General features: G+C 37.8%; 1 protein-coding gene across 2 annotated transcripts in view; it reads left to right on the top strand.

Annotated features, from left to right (window-relative positions):
- LOC126094518 (E3 ubiquitin-protein ligase TRIM33-like) overlaps window positions 1-20,574 on the top strand; it is a 135,179-nt gene that overhangs the window by 103,930 nt on the left and 10,675 nt on the right. For both annotated transcript variants that reach the window (XM_049908933.1, XM_049908934.1), the window contains exon 14: window positions 2,139-2,291. In XM_049908933.1, the coding sequence (XP_049764890.1) occupies window positions 2,139-2,291 (153 nt within the window). The remainder of the gene's footprint in view (window positions 1-2,138; window positions 2,292-20,574) is intronic.

Genomic DNA, 20,574 nt, shown 5'->3' on the forward strand with positions numbered 1-20,574 from the left:
TATCTCAGTGTTCTATCATAAATTTCGCCCATGCTAGGAAAAGGTTTAAATTTTGCACCAGTGCTCAAGTATTTGCCAGTGATTGATTTTATTAGTTTGTTGAACAGGCTATTTGTAAATGGTCTTCTGAGGCTGCAGATGAATTTCAGGAGGCATGTCATACACTAACTGCCGCACGCCCACACAAGAGTTTTATAACAGCAGCAGAGAGGGCTGCTTTACGTTCACTTAGAGCTGATTCGGATAGTGTTATTTTACATGTGGAAAAGCAGGATTATGTTGAAAAGATGCCGTGTTTACTAGCTGATTCAGCATATCACAGAACTGGTGCCAACCCCACAACAAGTGTCAAGAGAAAGACTAATAGTATCCTGAAGAAAAGTTCCTTGTTACATGAAACTATAAAGAGTCATAATATGTATTGTGCTGTTTGCCTTAAGTTATATGGCATTCCAAATATTTACAAAGAAGGGGTTCCTCTTTGTCTGATTGTGAATAACATTGGTGCTCTGACATATTGTGTAGCAAATGTTAAGAACTCAGCAGATTTCTTACATGAATTAGAGGGAATGCATTTGAATGACTCTGATATTCTAATCAGTTTTGTGTTGTCTGTCTCTTCAGTAGTATTCCTCTGCCTGATATGTTATGGTTAATTGAAGTTAGTTGAAGGTGGAACAGGAAGTCATGTAGTCATGTTGAGGTTAGGTTTGGTGTTGAATTAACAGACATATTTTGACTAGTGTTGACTTCCACTTACTTTTTATTCAGTGAACAGTACTATTAGCAGACAGATAGCATTGTGACGAGAAGCCCATTGTCACCTGTTACTGCTGTAACGATATCATATGCTGAGAGAAGTACAGTGAACAACACAAAAATTGACTGGTGCATATCACAACCAAAGTAGATGTTCTCTGCAGAACATGAGTTAATTGAAACATAAATATTTTAGCTCACTTTGAGAACATCCTTAAATATTCCACATCTGTATCAATTTTATATAGCTAGTCTCGTGGCCTCAGGGAGCAGTCTGCCCTCTCCCATGGTGCAGGGTGATTGATAGTGGGTAGTTGGTGGGGGTGAGGAACTGTGTGTGTGTGTCCCATTATGATCAGTTTGGCACCACCTCCCATTATGTTTGAATGTCTGTTAATTGGATGCTCTCATTGCATATTGTGGATAGTGTATGTTACCAAATATAGCTCATTTTGTAACTTTTGTCATCTCTGGCATAAACATGACACACGTCTGTCGGTGTCAAAAAAGAAATTACAGGAGGAAGACAAAGGTGCTCATGAAGGATACAAAACACATCATTTCTGTTCATGATGTAGTTAGTCTTTGAAACATTTCAGAAAGTGTTTGGCAACTCTGTGAACATTCACATTATGAGTTATGTGCCTTAGCCAAGAGAATAATGAGAGTAGTTCTGAAATACTATTTGTATGTGATCAAACCTGAGTATAGTCTGGCTAGGGGCCAGAAGTGTTTATATGTTACTTTGTCATGAAATTTCTAACAAGCCATTACTGCACCAAATCTCAAAAGCCCTCAGCTTGACTTACCATAAACATGTTCTGTGGAAAATAACACAAAACAATTAAGCAGTTTACATTTGCCAACAAAATGAGCAGTGCCCAGCAATGTAGTCCCACAGATAGGCATTTCAATACAAAAATGCTGGGAACAGAGTAGAAGTCCTGGTAGAACTTTGGTGTGCAGAGGGGTGGACAGCCATCATGAAACCTTGTATGTAAATTTTTTATGGTAGAACTGTTACCACCAGCATCTTAGAAAGTTAAGTGAGTAATTGTTACACTTTGATGCACACTCATTTTTCGCATGAAGTCAAAATGTGTTGTACAGAGAATTACTGTGGGAGAGACACTGAACATTGGATGTAAGCATTTGTATAGCATTCTTTGTGTGACTCAATGATATGCTGCTTTAATAAATAAACATACGAAGTATGAAGACTCAAAAAGCTAGCATTCAGTTCAGAACCACAAGTGATTTTTAGGCCTTGTGCCAGCAAATGGCGAATACATTTTTGTCGTCTTTTGGTTGGACTGTAATTACCTGTGTCATGTCTGTACTAGGTAAAATGTTTTATTCGTAGCATTTTATGTTTGTAGGTGACGGAGTACCATGAGAAAATAAAGAAACCAATGTCATTAGACATTATCAGGAGAAAACTGGATTCGACGCATCCAGAACACTACAGTAGCATGCGTGATTTTGTTGCTGATGTTCGTCTTATATTCAACAATGCATATTTGTTCAATCCGGTAAGTAACTTAATTCCACTTTACAATATATCAAGTACCATTAGGTAAAGTCTTGTTTTTCTGTGAATGTTAGTAGTCCATTTTGTGTGGCTGCAAGGTATTTATATGCAAAATAATTACAAAATTGCTGTTTACTGTAGATAATTTGCTGATCTTACTTAACTATAACCCATGACGAAACATTTCAGCTGTAAGATGTTTTCAAAATTTTATGTGGCAGACACTGCCAACTAGAGAGAACACTGCAGTGGGGTCTGTTCTTCTCCAAGATAGTAAATGTTAACTGGCTACACAGTCAAGATTGTCCAGAAAATCTGATTTGAAATGCTTGAGTATTTGTTTTATAATACCTCCCTCAAAATTGTGTGATTGCCTTCTTCCTGCAACTTACTTGGATTTGAATTATGTGGGGAAGTGTTGCTTCATAAACTTTGCTACTTAGCTCCCAAAAATCATTGATTGCAGAATGTTAAGTGGGGAATTTGAAGGGGGTAGAGGAAATCTACCGCATTAAAAGTACCTGAAGCTACTGGGAAGGGTTGGGGAACTTCATAAATTCTTGGAATCACTTAACATTTTCATCTTCGTATAATTTATTTCTTTATTAATTATATGGGTTTGCTTTTGAAATCCTCATTTGATAACTAGTACAACATGAAACAATTATTAATTTAAAACTTAATTGGCAAAAATTGAATTGTTACCAGTTGATTTAAAATGAATAGTAACCAGTTGAAAAAGCAATATTTTTGATGCATTGGGAAATAGATCTGCCAACAGATGGAGGTGAGCAGTTTCATGAGTGCCCTATCCTTGTAAAAGCATACTTATATACTCTGTGCATATGTATATCTTAAGTACTTGTCTCCATTGCATTATGATGACAAATCCTATATTGTTGTTAGTGATACTTGGATAAATAAAGTGAATTTACTCATAACTCTGGTTTGTGGCCATACATTAATGCATCATTCCTGCATCAATAATTTCCATGAGTCAGCCATATCCTTTCCTTTCATATATTTGGTCTATTAACAAAACATATTTAACCATCCTTTTATGTTCCTTGTTGAATTCTCTTCTGTCAGGTGCACAACGGTATTGTCTTAAATATTTATGGATTTTAGTAATATTCTAGCCATTCGTACTGAAGGTCATAATTCACTGTGAAACATAAAAGCAAATGGTAACAATCCCAAGTGGACTTCCCCATACCCGTTAATACATCAGTTTTTAATTCTATAGGAACATGATGTACTGCGTCAATTTTAAAATCTTCCTGACAAACTGAATATTCAAAGAAGTTTCATGGTTGCAGCAAGTCAAAGTTCAGTCCACTCCACGATATTTCGACTGTGTGCCTGTGTATTGTCCTTGGGTGAGCCATTGAAGACTGGTGAAGACTTCCACTGCCTACAATTTATTAGCACACTTCAGATGGCCTTAGAGTAATGCTTTCCTGCCCACAGTCCAAGGTTGCGGACCTTCTAGAATTGGTGAAAGATGATTTGTTATTCCAGAAAGCTGGACTAAAGAAAATACTTAGCAAATGTGGTATGCCTTATATGAGCCAGACCTCACACACTGTGGAAGAATACTGTACCACACATCATTGCTGTACTATCCTTTTGGGACCACCCAAGTCTGCTATTGCTGAACATTATATCTCCACCGAACATTCAGTGAAGAATGATAATGCAATAATTTTGGCCACACCAACATACTTTTGAGACTCGATTATTAAAGAATCCAAGAAAACTCTGATGAATCGTGATAGCAGGAACCTGATGAATAATGCATGGAACCCCATCATTTCGACTAATTACTTGAAACTGAGGTGACAGAGTACACCAGTGGCCATTGTGACTGGCAACTCTGAGGAGTCTGAGTTCTGCAATTCCACCAGTGATTGTGCTGCCCACCAGGTAATGTTGTCAGTCTGTTATCATGATCTTAAAGCATGTACCGAATACATATAGCACACTAGCAAATTGCAGAACAGGTGAAGATTTCCTCAATCTCAATTGAGGATGACTGACATGTGTCCAGTCGAAATGTCATCCATTCACATGAACTTTGAATTTCTGCAAGCTCAAAACTTCTTCGAATGTGACATGCTGTTGATAAAGCATGCCACAGTAATCACTGAGCTTTTTATCAGAAATTTACTGTATTTTTATTAAAAATTCCAAATCTGTTGTGCCCAAGTCTTCCACCCTTATTTTGTGGTTTTACTATCTGTCACATTGTATGATTCTTGTTGTCATTCTCATATGTTCTTCAATTTTTTTACAGCACTGTATTCTCCATTATTGTCATCATCATCATCATCATCATCATTTAAGACTGATTATGCCTTTCAGCGTTCAGTCTGGAGCATAGCCCCCTTATAAAATTCCTCCATGATCCCCTATTCAGTGCTAACATTGGTGCCTCTTCTGATGTTAAACCTATTACTTCAAAACCATTCTTAACCGAATCCAGGTACCTTCTCCTTGGTCTACCCCCGACTCCTCCTACCCTCTACTGCTGAACCCATGAGTCTCTTGGGTAACCTTGCTTCTCCCATGCGTGTAACATGACCCTGCCATCTAAGCCTGTTCGCCCTGACTGTTACATCTATAGAGTTCATTCCCAGTTTTTCTTTGATTTCCTAATTGTGGACACCCTCCTGCCATTGTTCCCATCTACTAGTATCTGCAATCATCCTAGCTACTTTCATATCCGTAACCTCAACCTTGTTGATAAGGTGACCTGAATCCACCCAGCTTTTGCTCCCATACAACAAAGTTGGTCGAAAGATTGAATGGTGCACAGATAACTTAGTCTTGGTACTGACTTCCTTCTTGCAGAAGAGAGTAGATTGTAGCTGAGCGCTCACTGCATTAGCTTTGCTACACCTCACTTCCAGTTCATTCACTATGTTGCCACCCTGTGAGAATATGCATCCTAAGTACTTGAAACCGTCCACTTGTTCTAACTTTGTTCCTCCTATTTGGCACTCAATCCGTTTATATTTCTTTCCCACTGACATTACTTTCGTTTTGGAGATGCTAATCTTCATACCATAGTCCTTACATTTCTGGTCTAGCTCTGAAATATTACTTTGCAAACTTTCAGTCGAATCTGCCATCACAACTAAGTCATCCGCATATGCAAGACTGCTTATTTTGTGTTCACATATCTTAATCTCACCCAGCCAGTCTATTGTTTTCAACATATGATCCATAAATAATTTGAACAACAGTGGAGACAGGTTGCAGCCTTGTCTTACTCCTGAAACTACCCTGAACCATGAACTCAATTTACCGTCAACTCTAACTGCTGCCTGACTATCCATGTAAAGACCTTTAATTGCTTGCAAAAGTTTGCCTCCTATTCCATAATCTCATAGAACAGACAATAACTTCCTCCTAGGAACCCAGTCATGTGCGTTTTCTAGATCTAGCGTAGATACAATTCCCTGTTCCACTCGTAACACTTCTCCATTATTTGCCGTAAGCTAAAGATCTGGTCCTGACGACCTCTAAGAGGCCTAAACCCACACTGATTTTCATCCAATTGGTCCTCAGTTAATACTCGCACTTTCCTTTCAACAATACCTGAGAAGATTTTACGAACAACGCTGATTAAAGAGATACCTCTGTAGTTGTTACAATCTTTTCTGTTTCCATGTTTAAAGATTGGTGTGATTACTGCTTTTGTCCAGTCTGATGGAACCTGTCCCGACTCCCAGGCCATTTCAATTATCCTGTGTAGCCATTTAAGACCTCACATTCCACTGTATTTGATGAGTTCCGACTTAATTTCATCCACCCCAGCCGCTTTATTGCACTGCAATCTATTGACAATTTTCTCCACTTCCTCAAATGTGATCCTATTTCCATCATCATTCCTATCCCATTCTACCTCGAAATCTGAAACATTACTGATCGTATTTTCACCTACATTGAGCAACTCTTCAAAATATTCCCTCCATCTGCCCAAGGCATCCACAGGATTCACCAGCAGTTTTCCTCACCTGTCCAAAATACTTGTCATTTCCTTCTTACCTCCCTTTCGAAGACTGCTAATTACACTCCAGAATGGTTTTCCATCAGCTTGACCCATAGTCTCCAACCTGTTTCCAAAGTCTTCCCAAGATTTCTTCTTGGATGCTGCAATTATCTGTTTGGCTTTGTTTCTTTCTTCAACATAGCTTTCTCTGTCTACCTGAGTTCTAGTATGTAGCCATTTTTGATACGCCTTCTTTTTCCTTTTACAGGCTGCCTTGACTGTGTCATTCCACCAAGCTCTTTGCTTCATCCTACTTTTACACACTACTGTTCCAAGACATTCTTTAGCCACTTCTAGTACTGTGTTCCTGTACCTTGTCCATTCCTTTTCCAGTGACTGTAATTGACTACATTCAACTAACTGGTACCTTTCTGAGATCGCTGTTATGTACTCGTGCCTGACTTCCTTATCCTGAAGTTTCTCCACTCTTATCCTCCTACATATGGACATGACCTCCTGCACTTTCGGCCTCACAATCCCAATTTCACTGCAGATTAAATAATGATCAGTGTCATCAAAGAATCCCCTGAATACACGTGTGTCCCTCACAGCCTTCCTGAATTCCTGATCTGTTATTATATAGTCAATGACAGATCTGGTTCCCCTGCCTTCCCAAGTATACCGGTGAATGTTCCTATGTTTAAAAACGGAGTTTGTGATTACTAAGCCCATACTGGCACAGAAATCCAAGAGTTGTTTCCCGTTCCTGTTGACCTCCATGTCCTCTCCAAATTTACCCATAACCTTTTCATACCCTTCTGTTCGATTTTCAATCCTGGCATTAAAATCACCCATGAGCAGAATACTGTCCTTGTCCTTTACTCTAACAAATACTTCACTGAGTGCCTCATAAAAACTATCCATCTTATCTTGATCTGTCCCTTCACAATGCGAATATACTGACACAATCCTAATTTTCTTGCTAGACACTGTCAAATCTATCCACATCAGTCGTTCGTTTACATATCTTATTGCAACTACGCTGGGTTCCATTTCTTTCCTAATGTAAAGCCCTACACCCCATTGTGCTATTCCTGCTTTGACTCCTGACAGGTAGACCTTGTATTCTCCCACTTCCTCTTCTTTCTCACCCCTTACCCGAATGTCACTAACAACTAAAACGTCCAGCCCCATCTTACTTGCAGCTTCTGCCAGCTCTACCTTCTTCCCAGAGTACCCCCCATTGATATTAATAGCTTCCCATCTCATTACCATTTGTTTGCCAAGTCATATCTTAGGAGTCCCTGGTTTGTCAGTTAGAGGTGGGACTTAGTCACCTCCAAAGGTCAGAGGCATTTTGCTCTGATTGTTGCCAGCATCATATTTAAAGTACCAGGGAAGCAGGTTGCTAGCCTTACTTGCCCCGAGTCCCATTGGGTTTTACCCCTAACGGTTGAGGGACTAACCGGTGGATTTGGTAGTCTTTGCCGTATGAGCACAAAGGTGACCGCGACTCAGAATATGTCCGAGATGCCCAGCCTTCTTCCAAAGTAACTGGTATCCCGACTGTCGGGACCACTTACTTGGCCACTCATACGTTGCCCGTGGCTCATGAACTGGGACATGACTGCTGGAACCCACACCATGAACCACATTCCATTATTGTCATCATATTTTATTATCTCTGTCTTTTATTCATTTACCACAAACATGGTTCATGATATCCATGCAAAGAAAATGTATTAGAGTTGTGGGTGATAGAAACTAAAATGCTGTGCTACATCATCCCTGGATGAAAACAAGAGTGTGATGGAATTTGAGAAGCCAGTGTTGACATACATGATGTGGCAGTACTAATCAATTAAATATCACAGTCTTCATCTACTTCATAAAAGGAAAAGGAAAGAGAAAAAGAGAGGTTTCGTCTATTTCAAAAAAAGAAAAATAGGGAATAAAAGAGGTTCAAAAGGAGAAAGTTATAAATTTAGCTCTGATTTTTGTGGTAGCTTTCACCTGCCATCTTCCACAGTCTGTCCTTAACTTTTAGTCACTAGAAGAATGATATTTTGACGTTTCAGTTTATGTAATTTTGCAATTGGAAAACACACCTGAAGAAAATATTTTTTAAAATGTTTAACACCAACACAGATTTGGCATTAAACATGTAAAAAACAACTTTTCATCAATATTTTAGAAATAGAAGTATTGAAAACATTTATGGAAAACTCAACTCAGGATCACAGGTGGTAGTAAATGTTGTCCTCTTTGTGGCCATCTAATTTATTAATTTGTCTGAGAAAACGCATGTTAAGAAAAGTTTTCTTGTACAATTTTCCGTACTTCTTCCCTTAAAGAGAGTGCATTTGCCTCAGATGTTATATTTTAGACATATGTGATTAAGCTTAGGGAAGAGGTGTCAAAATGAAAGTGAAATTGTATTTCACTCTTAAAGTGTTGAGGTTACAAACTAATTAGTCATATAATCCTCCTATTTGAAGGGACTGTGTGTGAAACGTCATATTGTTTGGTTCCCCTCCCCCCCCCATCCCCATCCCCTCCCCCATCCTTCAATTTTCCCATACAAATGTTCATGTTAAACTGACGTCAATAACATGCTGCTGTTCACACAGCAAGTAAAAGGGATCTGTTCTTCTGAAAGTAATTTTCTGATTTTCATTAGTACAATACATCTCAGAGTGAATAATAGTGAGTACAGTTCTTAACTTGTACCATGCATAGTTCTAAATTACTAAATCTTGTTACTCATTTAAAAAAAAGTTTTATGAAACCATAAATAACTGCTAATTGTCTTTTGGGTATGGTCAAGTGGATTTTTATGAATACTTACGATATTTACTAATGTTTTCTGTTTTCCAGTCAAATGAAATAGTCAGTCATTTGGTGTAGGCTCTCATTTCCAGTATGAAATCAAGATACCACTTCCCTGAACTTGGCAGTCATGCTACTTGCTTTCTTTTGAACCATTCTTCGACATCATTCATTAATTTTCTTGGCTGAATTGAAAAAAGGATTATTATTATACAGTTACTTAATTACGCCATGTATATTTGTTAATTATGGTATGGATCTCTGGGTGCTTATCAGATTCAACACACTTTTGCAGATGTATATATTATTCAGATAAATAACATGGAAATCAAAAAGAAATATCAATATCACAATAGTATTTTAGAAACTATGTGTAGGTTCCGTGGGATGTATTATATATTTTGATGTCCTGAGAATGATACTAGGATAATGTTATTTCAAGCTTCATCATTGGAAGGATATGTCCATAAATTTGCCATTCAGATGTCTTACTATCAGGTGATAAAACTACTGATTATCTGGTTCTTCTTTTTATGGTAGGGTCTTAAAGGGACCACATTCCATTTTCAATTCTTTGTTTTGTTGTTCCATCATTTTCTTCCAGTATTCCTTCATTATTTCACAGTGCCTCTTTTTCCTATCTTCACACCACTTTGTACCTGTTTTATTTTCCTTCCTCCTTTGGAAACCTTTAGTTTTAAAACTTTCCTCCTAAATCTTTCTCTTTCCATTACTACTTCCTGGCTAATGCTGTATCTTTTCAAGTCTTTTTTGACCAAGCAATCCTGGTAGTTGTTGACCTTTTCCCCAAAGATGTTAGAAATCCTTTTGGCTATTCTGTTGTTCGTTTTCTACATAGGTCCAAGTAATATCAGTACCCTATTCCTCACTGTTTCTGATAGGATTGCTATGTTGTCATAAATTTCAGTTACTTTTCATTTCCAAAATGTTGATGTTTTTAGAGGACCTAATATATTTATTATAATTCTTCTTCCTAATGTTCTAATTTATCAAGCTTGTAATTCTGTACCAAACATTTGTTGGAATTGCAGTTTCATTACTGTGTTATAGTACTTTGTTTTAATGTTTTTAGACAAGCTTTTTTGTTGTAGAAATTCTTAGTTTCACCATAAGCTCTTTCCATCTCGTGTATTCCTCCATAGCTGATTTTTCTAAATGTTTTCTAGGATTGTTTCCCACAAAACATTTGAGTTGCTTTACCTTTTCTATTGAACAACATATATTCCTGAATATTTTTGATTACGTTTATGTTGGTCATAAATTTGTTTCCCTTGATAGAGATTTGTAAGCCTGGCTTTCGGGCTCTCTTCTGGGAGATGGCTTGTGTTACTGCATTTGTCAGGCTTTAATATGGAAAAAAATCTACAAATGCTAGGCAGTTTATTACATCATCTTATTCTATCTTCCTGGATGAGTGGTAATATTTGTTCTTTAAGTTTTCTTCACAAACTCACTTTTTTCCTACATCTACAGCTGCTTACATACTCTGTAAACCACTGTGATGTGTATGGCAGAGGACACTTGGCATGATACCAAGTGTGCGTCTCTTTGTGTGTCTGTCAAATACATGATGTGGGGAGATTGACTGCTTAAATGCCTTCATACATGTTATAATTAATCTGATTCTTCATTATTCCTACATAAGCAATACCTGAAGACTCAAGAATATCTCTAGATGTTTCAACAAGGTTCTCCTATGGTAGTTATTGGAGGTTTCACCTGTTGCCCTCCAGATGTCATCTCTGTATTTGTGGTCCTGTGCATTGTTTTGCATTTAGTATGCAGAAGTATGTTGAAAAATAACATGCATAATCATATGAATGTCTTGCCAGATTATCCTTCAGAAATTACAAAAATTATGCATTCTCTCAAAATAAAAGCTCATTTAGTTTTCTTTCCAATATAGTACTGAAGATTTGTTCCCATATAATAAGCTGGGTCTTTATGGAATGCATCACTAACTTGAGACATTTTGCCAGAGAGACTGAAGTATGTAGTTGTTAAACCTCTTTTTCAGAGAGGTGATAAGAAAAATGTCAAAAACCATCAACCTGTTTCACCACTGACATCATTTGCCAAACGTTTTGAGAATGTGATGTAGTCTAGAACAGCACCTCATTTTAGCAACAATAATATCCTCAGCAATTTCAGAATGGTTGTCTACTGAAAATGCTACTTACTTGTTCACCCACCAGATTTTATAAACATTAAATAATAAAATAGCGCCACTTGGTATTTTCTGTGACCTATCTAAGGCATTTGACTATGTGAATCACAGTATTCACGTAGATAAATTGAAGTTTTGTGGGATTGATGAACTATCTAACCAGTGGATAATGTCGTATCTAACCAGAACGATGCAGAAAGTTGACATAGTAATTCAGCCAATATAGTCCAGGGATATAATACCAAGTCAGGAGAAATCTTGCATGGGGTTCCTCTAGGCTCAATCTTAGGTCCTCTGTTGTTCCTGATATATGTAAACAATCTTCCGTCTAATACACAACAAACATAATTGGTCCTTTTTGCAGATGACTCTAGTATTGGAATCAGTCCAAGCATACATACAGGAACAGAAAAAGTCACAAACAAATTTCTTAAAAGTATCATTGTCTGGTCTTCTGAGAATGGTTTCACCCTCAGTTTTAAGAAGACTCCACATATGCTTTCTGCGTATCTAGCAGTAGTACGCCAGTGCGAAGTGCAATATGTGCTAAGGAAATAATAAGTAGGGTGGAGACTTCAAAATTATTAGGTGTCCCTATCAGTGAGAATTTAAAATGAGAAAAGCAAATTTTGGATCCCCTAAAACAACTTAGCTCAACCCCATTTGCACTTACAATGATTGCAAATGTTGGTGGGAGACAAATCAGTATTTTGACATAATTTGCGTATTTTCATTCAATAATGTCATATGGAATAATTTTCTGGGGCAACTCATCTTTAAGAAAATAAGTCATTGTTCAAAAACATGCTGCAAGAATAATATATGGAGCTCACCCACAATCATCTTGTAGACATCCGTTTAAGGAGCTGGGGATTCTGACTACTACTTCCCAATGTACTTATTCCCTCATGATGTTTGTTATAAATAATCCACTACAGGTCAAAAGGAACAATGGTGTGTATAATTACACTACCATAAGGAAAAATAACATTCATTACTCCACTTTAAGGTTGTTTTTAGTTTAGAAAAGGATGCACAGTGCTGCAACCCAATGATATAAATAGTCTGACAGACTGCAAAGTAAAATTTGAAAACAAGCTAAGAAAGTTTCTGCGTGACATCTTCTATTCTGTAGAAGACTTTCTCTTATCATGATGTGTAAAAGGTAGTACGTAGGGGAAAAAGGAACGACCTTAGAAATGTAGAATGTAACCATATGAAAAAATTAATTTGCACTGTGAGTGTATAATGACTCATTGCACAACATTATGATTTATTGTGCAAAATGATTTATGGGATGTGAATCTAACTCAAAGGGCTTTTTTTAAACACCTAATATACCTCTATCTGTGCACCATTAGTAGCACGTAGATATATAATCTGTATTTGTAATGAAGTTAGAGTTTGTAAGCCCATATGTGCAAATTTTTATGCACGACATAATGTACTCTAGAATGAGGTAATCGTAACTGCCTACTTGATTGTCAGATTGACAGATGGTCGGATTGACAATCTGCTGGAAGAACATACAGATTAATTCAACAGAAGCCTCTGGAACTGCATGATTGGCATGATGGCCCAATATCAAAAGCAAACTCCCAATTTCTCAGAGCTGCTTGTGCCATTTCTTCATTGTTATGTAAGTGGGAACTTCGTCACTTGATCTCTGTCCATACTTGTGCAAAAAACGACATTGTATCAGTGTCACAGACTTTAGCTCCATGACAGAAAGCACACAGAACATCATCTGCTGTGGTTTACACATGGCTACTAATGCTCATTTACGCGAACAAAGCAGTTATGCACGTTTCTGTGTGGCACAAGCAACAATTTGAGTTACCGTACTTGTGAAAGCAACTCGCCAATAAATAGCTCGATTATGTATCAAGCTATTACATTTTATATTATTATCCGTTTAACCCAGACACCCTGCTTTTCTTTGTTTATGACATTGTTTAGTGTACCACCATCAAAAATCTAAACTTAGAACTTGTAAAACAATACTCACTGTTTGTTTCAATGAAACCCATAGACTCAATTTAATATGTAGATTTGGTAAAATTTGTGGATTTTATGGAAACTGACACTGAATATTCTTTTAGAAATTCTAAGTTTTTATCCAATGATGGCAGTAGCCAAAATGATATTATGGGTAACGAAATGTATTCAACAATATACATGGCTTTTCAAAAACCCGCAATGATTGCAGACTCGTTCAGGAAATTTATTTCCTTTATTAATAAGTGTCTAGTGTGACAAATGAAAAGACTTATTTTACTCAATTTATTGATGAACTGAAAATTCAATTTGTTACATCACAACAATTAATCGACTTGGTCTAATTTCCTCACACAGGCAATTGCTTGCAGCAGATGCTGAACATTGTAACTCTTGCCATCACAGCTGATTGGCTTTGCCTCACCCACCTCACCATTGGAGCACCAATTTAAATGCCATCATTTCACTATGTATGAAACATAAAGAGTGCTCAACTTCTTATCAATATATGTTTGTCAATGCAACATATTGGGTTTCATGGTACTTTCATCCCAGTTACTGGTCACCTGGAATGCACCCAGGATCTATACTTAGGGAGTGGGATGGGGTTTGAAAACAAGTTTCATGTAAGTGGGAGGGCTGGAGGAAATGTAGCACAGATCCTTACAAAATAAAACTCATAATTATTGAGAAACTCAATTTCTTTATCATGAAATATACCAGTGTTACCACTTTACACAGATACCTAGTATTTACCATGTTTTTAACTTAGAGAATATAGAATGAGATTTTCACTCTGCAGCGGAGTGTGCGCTGATATGAAACTTCCTGGCAGATTAAAACTGTGTGCCCGACCGAGACTCGAACTCAGGACCCGAGTTCGAGTCTCGGTCGGGCACACAGTTTTAATCTGCCAGGAAGTTTCATATCAGTGCACACTCCGCTGCAGAGTGAAAATCTCATTCTGGAAACAATCCCCAGGCTGTGGCTAAGCCATGTCTCCGCAGTATCCTTTCTTTCAGGAGTGCTAGTTCTGCAAGGTTCGCAGGAGAGCTTCTGTAAAGTTTGGAAGGTAGGAGACGAGATACTGGCAGAAGTGAAGCTGTGAGTACCGGGCGTGAGTCGTGCTTCGGTAGCTCAGATGATAGAGCACTTGCCCGCGAAAGGCAAAGATCCCGAGTTCGAGTCTCGGTCGGGTACACAGTTATAATCTGCCAGGAAGTTTCATATCAGCGCACACTCTGCTGCAGAGTGAAAATCTCATTCTGGAAACAATCCCCAGGCTGTGGCTAAGCCATGTCTCTGCAGTATCCTTTCTTTCAGGAGTGCTAGTTCTGCATGGTTCGCAGGAGAGCTTCTGTAAAGTTTGGAAGGTAGGAGACGAGATACTGGCAGAAGTAAAGCTGTGAGTACTGGGCGTGAGTCGTGCTTCGGTAGCTCAGATGTTAGAGAATATAGTTTTTGTGAGACTTTTATACATGCAAATATTTACTGCATTAACTTTTTTATGAGCTTATTGCCATTGGCCAGCAACATGAGAAAAAACATTTGATATTGAAGGTACAGCACTGCTGGAAGCTTTTAGATCATGGAGCCATCTGGTGTTTTCGGTCACAAAGAAAATAGCGAACAGCAAAATTGTTCCCAGATTTCATTGCAAATGGCTATAGATATGTAAATATTAATCAGATATCCAACTGTAGTCCAGTTGTTACTAAACTGACACATTTTTTGCATTGCAGAGCAGTATGCAAGTACTGTGTTGTGTTTGTGCTGGGTATGCCCATGTTGGTCACTGAAGTATTTGATGTGATAGCATGATGGAGGACTGAACCAAAGTGCTGAATCAGTGGAATAGACGTAGAACTACTGAAAGATGGGAGACTTTCCTAAAGATGCAGGAAAAGCCTCCAAAATAATTCGCAAAAACAAAATGCTCTTATGTTTCACTTATGGATATAAAACAGGACTTCAAAAATAACACCAGGAATTTTTACAATATATTCAAGGATAACTTATTTCGTTAACAGCGACCACACTGGGTATCTGATGAGCAAGTAGAACATCAGAGACAAATAGTAAAGGAAACAACAGGATATTGGCTATTTCCATGACCTACTCATGTGTGATCTATCAAAAGAAAGATATTATTCAAAAAAACCCATGCTAAATATGGATTTAGAACACCCAACACCAAAGGCAACAGTAGCTACCATCAGATATATCCACTTCAGAGGACGACTGGCTTCTTACAAAATCAAAATCTATTTTTTTTTTAATGTGGTGCACAATAATTTTGGTGAATACTTTGTAAATGGTAGGAGGAGGCAGATATGTCTGTAGAGTTTTGTGCCTAGCCTGTCTCCTTTCTTGTGAAGCAGAATAATTACAAAATTGTTCTCATTTTGAAAAATTAGCTTCTTCTGCATATATTCTGTACACAGTTGTGCTATCTTCTTTTGTATACCATTACCTCTGTCTTTAATCATTTCTATTGAATCACTATCATCTCCATGGACCTCCAAGTCTTGAATGGCTGCAAACACATAATCTGGAATTATTTATAGAAATTATTGTTTACGTTATTAACTATCTGTGTTTTTGATTCATATCTTCAACTGTGCAAATATGGAAAGTAGTCTTGAACTGGTTATAGAATTTTCTCTCTGTTGTTAGTTATTGTGGTTTCTAATAAATAAACTGATGATAAATTGGGTAATCTACTAAGGATGTATTTGTTTCTTCATCTTCATATTCCTTTGTTTTAAGTTGGTTCACTTTTAGTATGTTTCTAAGTGCTGGTGGAATGTGGGATTCTGCTCATTCTACTTCCTTTCTCATCTGCGAAGGCAGTGATATTCAGAAATGAGAGCACTTTTGTTATTCTTAGAGGAATGTGTGTTGTGTTTTTTCCCACTAGCTCCCATCTTTCTATCTTTCTTAATTTGAAGTAAATGAAAGTGTCTGATACAATTAGGTCCATATAGAAAATACTGAGGAATGGATATATTCAATGAAACAAGGAAGTCAAGAACCGGATATATTACATCTACTTTTATTGTGTGAAACAAACAATGGAAAACCCAAGGTGGAATGTAACAATATATGAAAGGGATAGTCGCTATTCACCATATAATGGAGATGCTGACTCGCAGATAGGCACAACAGAAAGACTGTCACAAAATAAGCTTTCGCTCAACAAGGCCTTTGTCAAAAATAGACGACACACACACACACACACACACACACACACACACACACACACACACACACACACATATGCAACTCTCACACACGACCCACAGTCTCTGGCAGTAGAAGCCACACTAACAAGGAGACGGCACGAGCGTGGGGTTGGGGATTTGTCCGAAATTTTGTGTGGTGAAAGAGGACCCGTAACACCCCACGTGGTTAAAATATTGGGACGCACTACTCAGAAAATCCCGGGAAAAATCGATCCAAAGTTTCTTAGTTGCCTTATGACTATAAAATGTAGTCCATTGCCGAGGCGCCGTCTGGCGTAGATGTTTAGGGCTCGGACTCTTACGCCAGAGGTCTCGGGTTCTATTCCTCCTCTGGCACTTTTTTTTCTTCTGTTTCATTTTCTTTTGTTATTCCACCAATTATTCAGAAAGTTTCCCAAACCTACATTATCTTTAACAAATTAGTTACATTATTGAATAAAAATTATTTTCTTTTTGTCCAACAACACAATTCATGGCGGTGGGTTTTCCATTTTTCATTGGAGAATCATTGGGTTTTTAATCAGAATAACAAATTCGATTGGGAAACATTCAATTCTTATACATATAATAATTGTAAACAAGAACCGCAGTGGTAAATATCGTAAAAACAAACAAAGCAATAATTTTTGTGACATCTTGCGCAACATATAAAAGCGGATTTTTTACAATCACAGGGCGTTTGCAATAAATCTGTACAAAAATATGCCCCATTAACATTTACGAAAATGTTTGAGTTTCTGATAATTTTGAGCCAAACCAGGCATATTGACTCACGTTTCGGAATATTGGTGACGATAACTGGTGGTGAATTATAGAATGAATTTTTATACAGTCTTCCCGGGAATTAATTTCACGATTCTCCTGTAACAATGCGCTGCAATTTTGCAAGCAACAGAAGAAGAAGAAAAAAAAAAGTGCCGGAGGAGGAATCGAACCCGAGACCTCTAGCGTAAGGGTCCGACCGCTAACCATGTAGGCCAGAAGGCGGCTCGGCAATGGACTAACGTTTTATACTCATAAGGCACCTAAGAAACTTTGGATTGATTTTTCTCATGATTTTCCGAGTAGTGCGTCCTAATATTTTAACCACGTGAGGTGTTAGGGGTCCTCTTTCACCACACAAAATTTCGGACAGATCCCAGACCCCACAGTCGTGCTGTCTCCTTGTTAGAGCAGCAGCAGCAGCAGTGGATGATGGGAGAAGCAACTGGGTGAGGGTAAGGAGGAAGCTGGGGTGGGGAGGGGCGAGGAAGAGGTGCAGGAGGGCAGGGATAGTGAAAAAGGAGATAAGTAAAGAGAAAGAGACTGGGTGCGTTGGTGGAATAGAGGACTGTGTAAGTGCTGGAATGTGACCAGGGAAGGGGCAAGGTGGGTGAGGACAATGAGTAACACAGGTCAAGGCCAGGTGGGTTACAGGAACATAGGATATATTGCAGGGAGAGTTCCCACCTGCGCAATTCAGAAAAGCTGGTGTCTGTGGGAAGGGTCTGTGAGGCACAGGCTGTGAAGCAGTCATTGAAACAAAGAATGTCGTGTTGGGTGGCGTGCTCAGCAATAGGGTGGTGTAGCTGTTTCTTGGCCACAGTGTGTGTCATTTTACTTATCTCCTTTTCTACTACCCCTCTCCCCTGTCCTCCAACTAACCTCCCAACTGCACCTAGTTGCCCTCCCTCTCCCCACCTCATCCCTGCACACTCTCCAGCAGCTTATCACCACCACCCACTCCTATCCTGCTATCCCTCCCCCTCCCCACTGTAGCTTCCTCCTTACCCCCACCCAGTTGCCTCTACCATCATGCACAGCTGCTGCTGCTGCTGCTGCTCATAGTGTGGCTTCAGCTTCCAAAGACTGTGGTCGTGTGTGTGTGTCTATTTCCGATGAAGGCCTTGTTGGCCGAAAGCTTAGTTTCTGCCAGTCTTTTTATAGTGCCTATCTATGACTCAAAAACTCTGCTATATGGTGAGTAGCAACTATCCTTTTCATAATATTGTGTAAAACTGACACTTTAACCAACAGAAATCTTGGAGAGTGGTGAAGAAAAAGAGCAACAGGCAATGAGTTTTAATTTTTTGCATGCAACCTGTTTTAAGTTCAGTCATTTACTCACACGTTGAGTTTGGTATATAGACCGTGTCATGAAGAATCTTCAGGGAATGTTGGATTAGTCTAGTTCCACACAGTGTTTACTATTGTGATTACTGTTGTTGTTATTATTATTATTATTATGCTATATTCCCCCATTTGTGGTAGTGGATGTGCCAAAGGCTGAGCCAGTTGTTATAGACTAGTGGTTTTTCCAGATCACATGATTTGCACCTTGGAGGAGGAGGGGGGGGGGGGGTGTAGGGTAAGTTCTCCAGTAATCCCTACTATCATACTGTTTTGTTTTGTTTACAAAGAGAATCTGCTTCAGGAACTACATCTGTACTCTGTGTTAACAATTCTCACCCATTCACTGTCATTTATTCTTTGTGCATGAAGAGCTTTAAATGAGCTTGGAAAATCAAGAGAAAGACCACAGGTAGAACATCATTGCTGATTATCTACTAGTTCTTGTTTAATGTTGTCATGATGAAAGAAAAAGGCCCTTTTTCCACGAATTTCATTTCTTGTTACACTGTTAACAGGAGTTTTCAACTTTTGGATTTGGATAATCAAATATTTTATTCTGACATGTAAGATAAAATCTCTCTTTTCTTCTGAATTGGTTAAAAAATTACAGGTTCTTTGTATAAACAATCATTTGTGTTAACCACATTTGATCTGAAACTGACGTTAATCATCAGCTATAAATATCATTTAGAAGAAAATGTATGGGAAAGTGTGTGTAGGAGTTCAAAGTTCATAAAAGAACTTTGCAACATAAGTGATTATCTACTTTGCTCAGTATTCTTGTTGCTCACACTTGCTAAATAAATACTTTATTTACATTAGCTGCATTATGCCAGGAGTTATTCTATCAGACAGTGGAGAGTGTAATTATGGTGCATAATAAGATAATAGCCTGAAGGTGGCCTTCTAAGCCCAAAATCAGTTCAGAAACAAATTAATCCTGTTGAACATCCGCAGTTTGTCTCTTTCATTGATAACTATGTAATTTTTTTACTGCACAGAGAGAGAAAAATCATTAACACAATAGCACCATTGTCTTCAGATCAGCATAGTGATTCACTTCTAAATTGAAAAAAAAAATCAACTAAACATATTTTTAAATAAATTATATAAATTTTCATTATTATTAATGCCTATATATTATTTTCACTGAGAATTTTTTTAGACCAAAGATAGAAGATTGGTTTTTAAAGTGTCACCAAACTAAATTATCAACAACTGCTTTGAAAATTTCAATTTTCATCTGACTGATGTCTTAATTTTGCAGTTAAGGACAATAGATGTGCATGAAACAATTACTAGAGATTCACTTTTAGAGTTACACAAAATGTCAGCTTTATAGTTTTTCCAAGTAGTGCGCAATTTGTTTTCATAATACAATACACAAAACTGAAATTTGTGGGCTAGATACCTAATGAGACAAAAATGCAGTCATGCGTCCAGATTACAGATGATTACTATTCACTGCATTTGTGTCATAGAATATTACTGTGTAACAGTCATGTGAAGAGCCTCTTACTTTCATAAAAGTTATCACTTACTTTTTGATGTTACCACTTCTGTTTAATTTTGCAGTACACACCTGTAAAATAATGATCAGTTCTAGTTGCATGGAATTGCTCTAGTTATTCTGCAATTTCTTATTAATCAACAGTCATTTGAGAATTTTTGTAAGTCTGTGTCATGCATACGTGTGTACACTCAAATATTTTTATTGTTTCGTTTCATGTGTATCTCAATGCGGTTTCATCAAAGGTAAGCAGCTGACATTAATTTTGCTATATTGCTGCTCTAGCTTGGAAAAAGGTCTTGTTTAATTGCCATGAAAAAACTATCAACTGCAATGTGGTGGTAGATATTGCAGTCATAGCTGTTTAAAGACCACTTACCTTTGGCTGCTTATGTGCAATCTTTG

This window comes from Schistocerca cancellata, chromosome 8 (genome assembly GCF_023864275.1).
Source record: "Schistocerca cancellata isolate TAMUIC-IGC-003103 chromosome 8, iqSchCanc2.1, whole genome shotgun sequence".
Classification (NCBI taxonomy): Eukaryota; Metazoa; Arthropoda; class Insecta; order Orthoptera; family Acrididae; genus Schistocerca; species Schistocerca cancellata.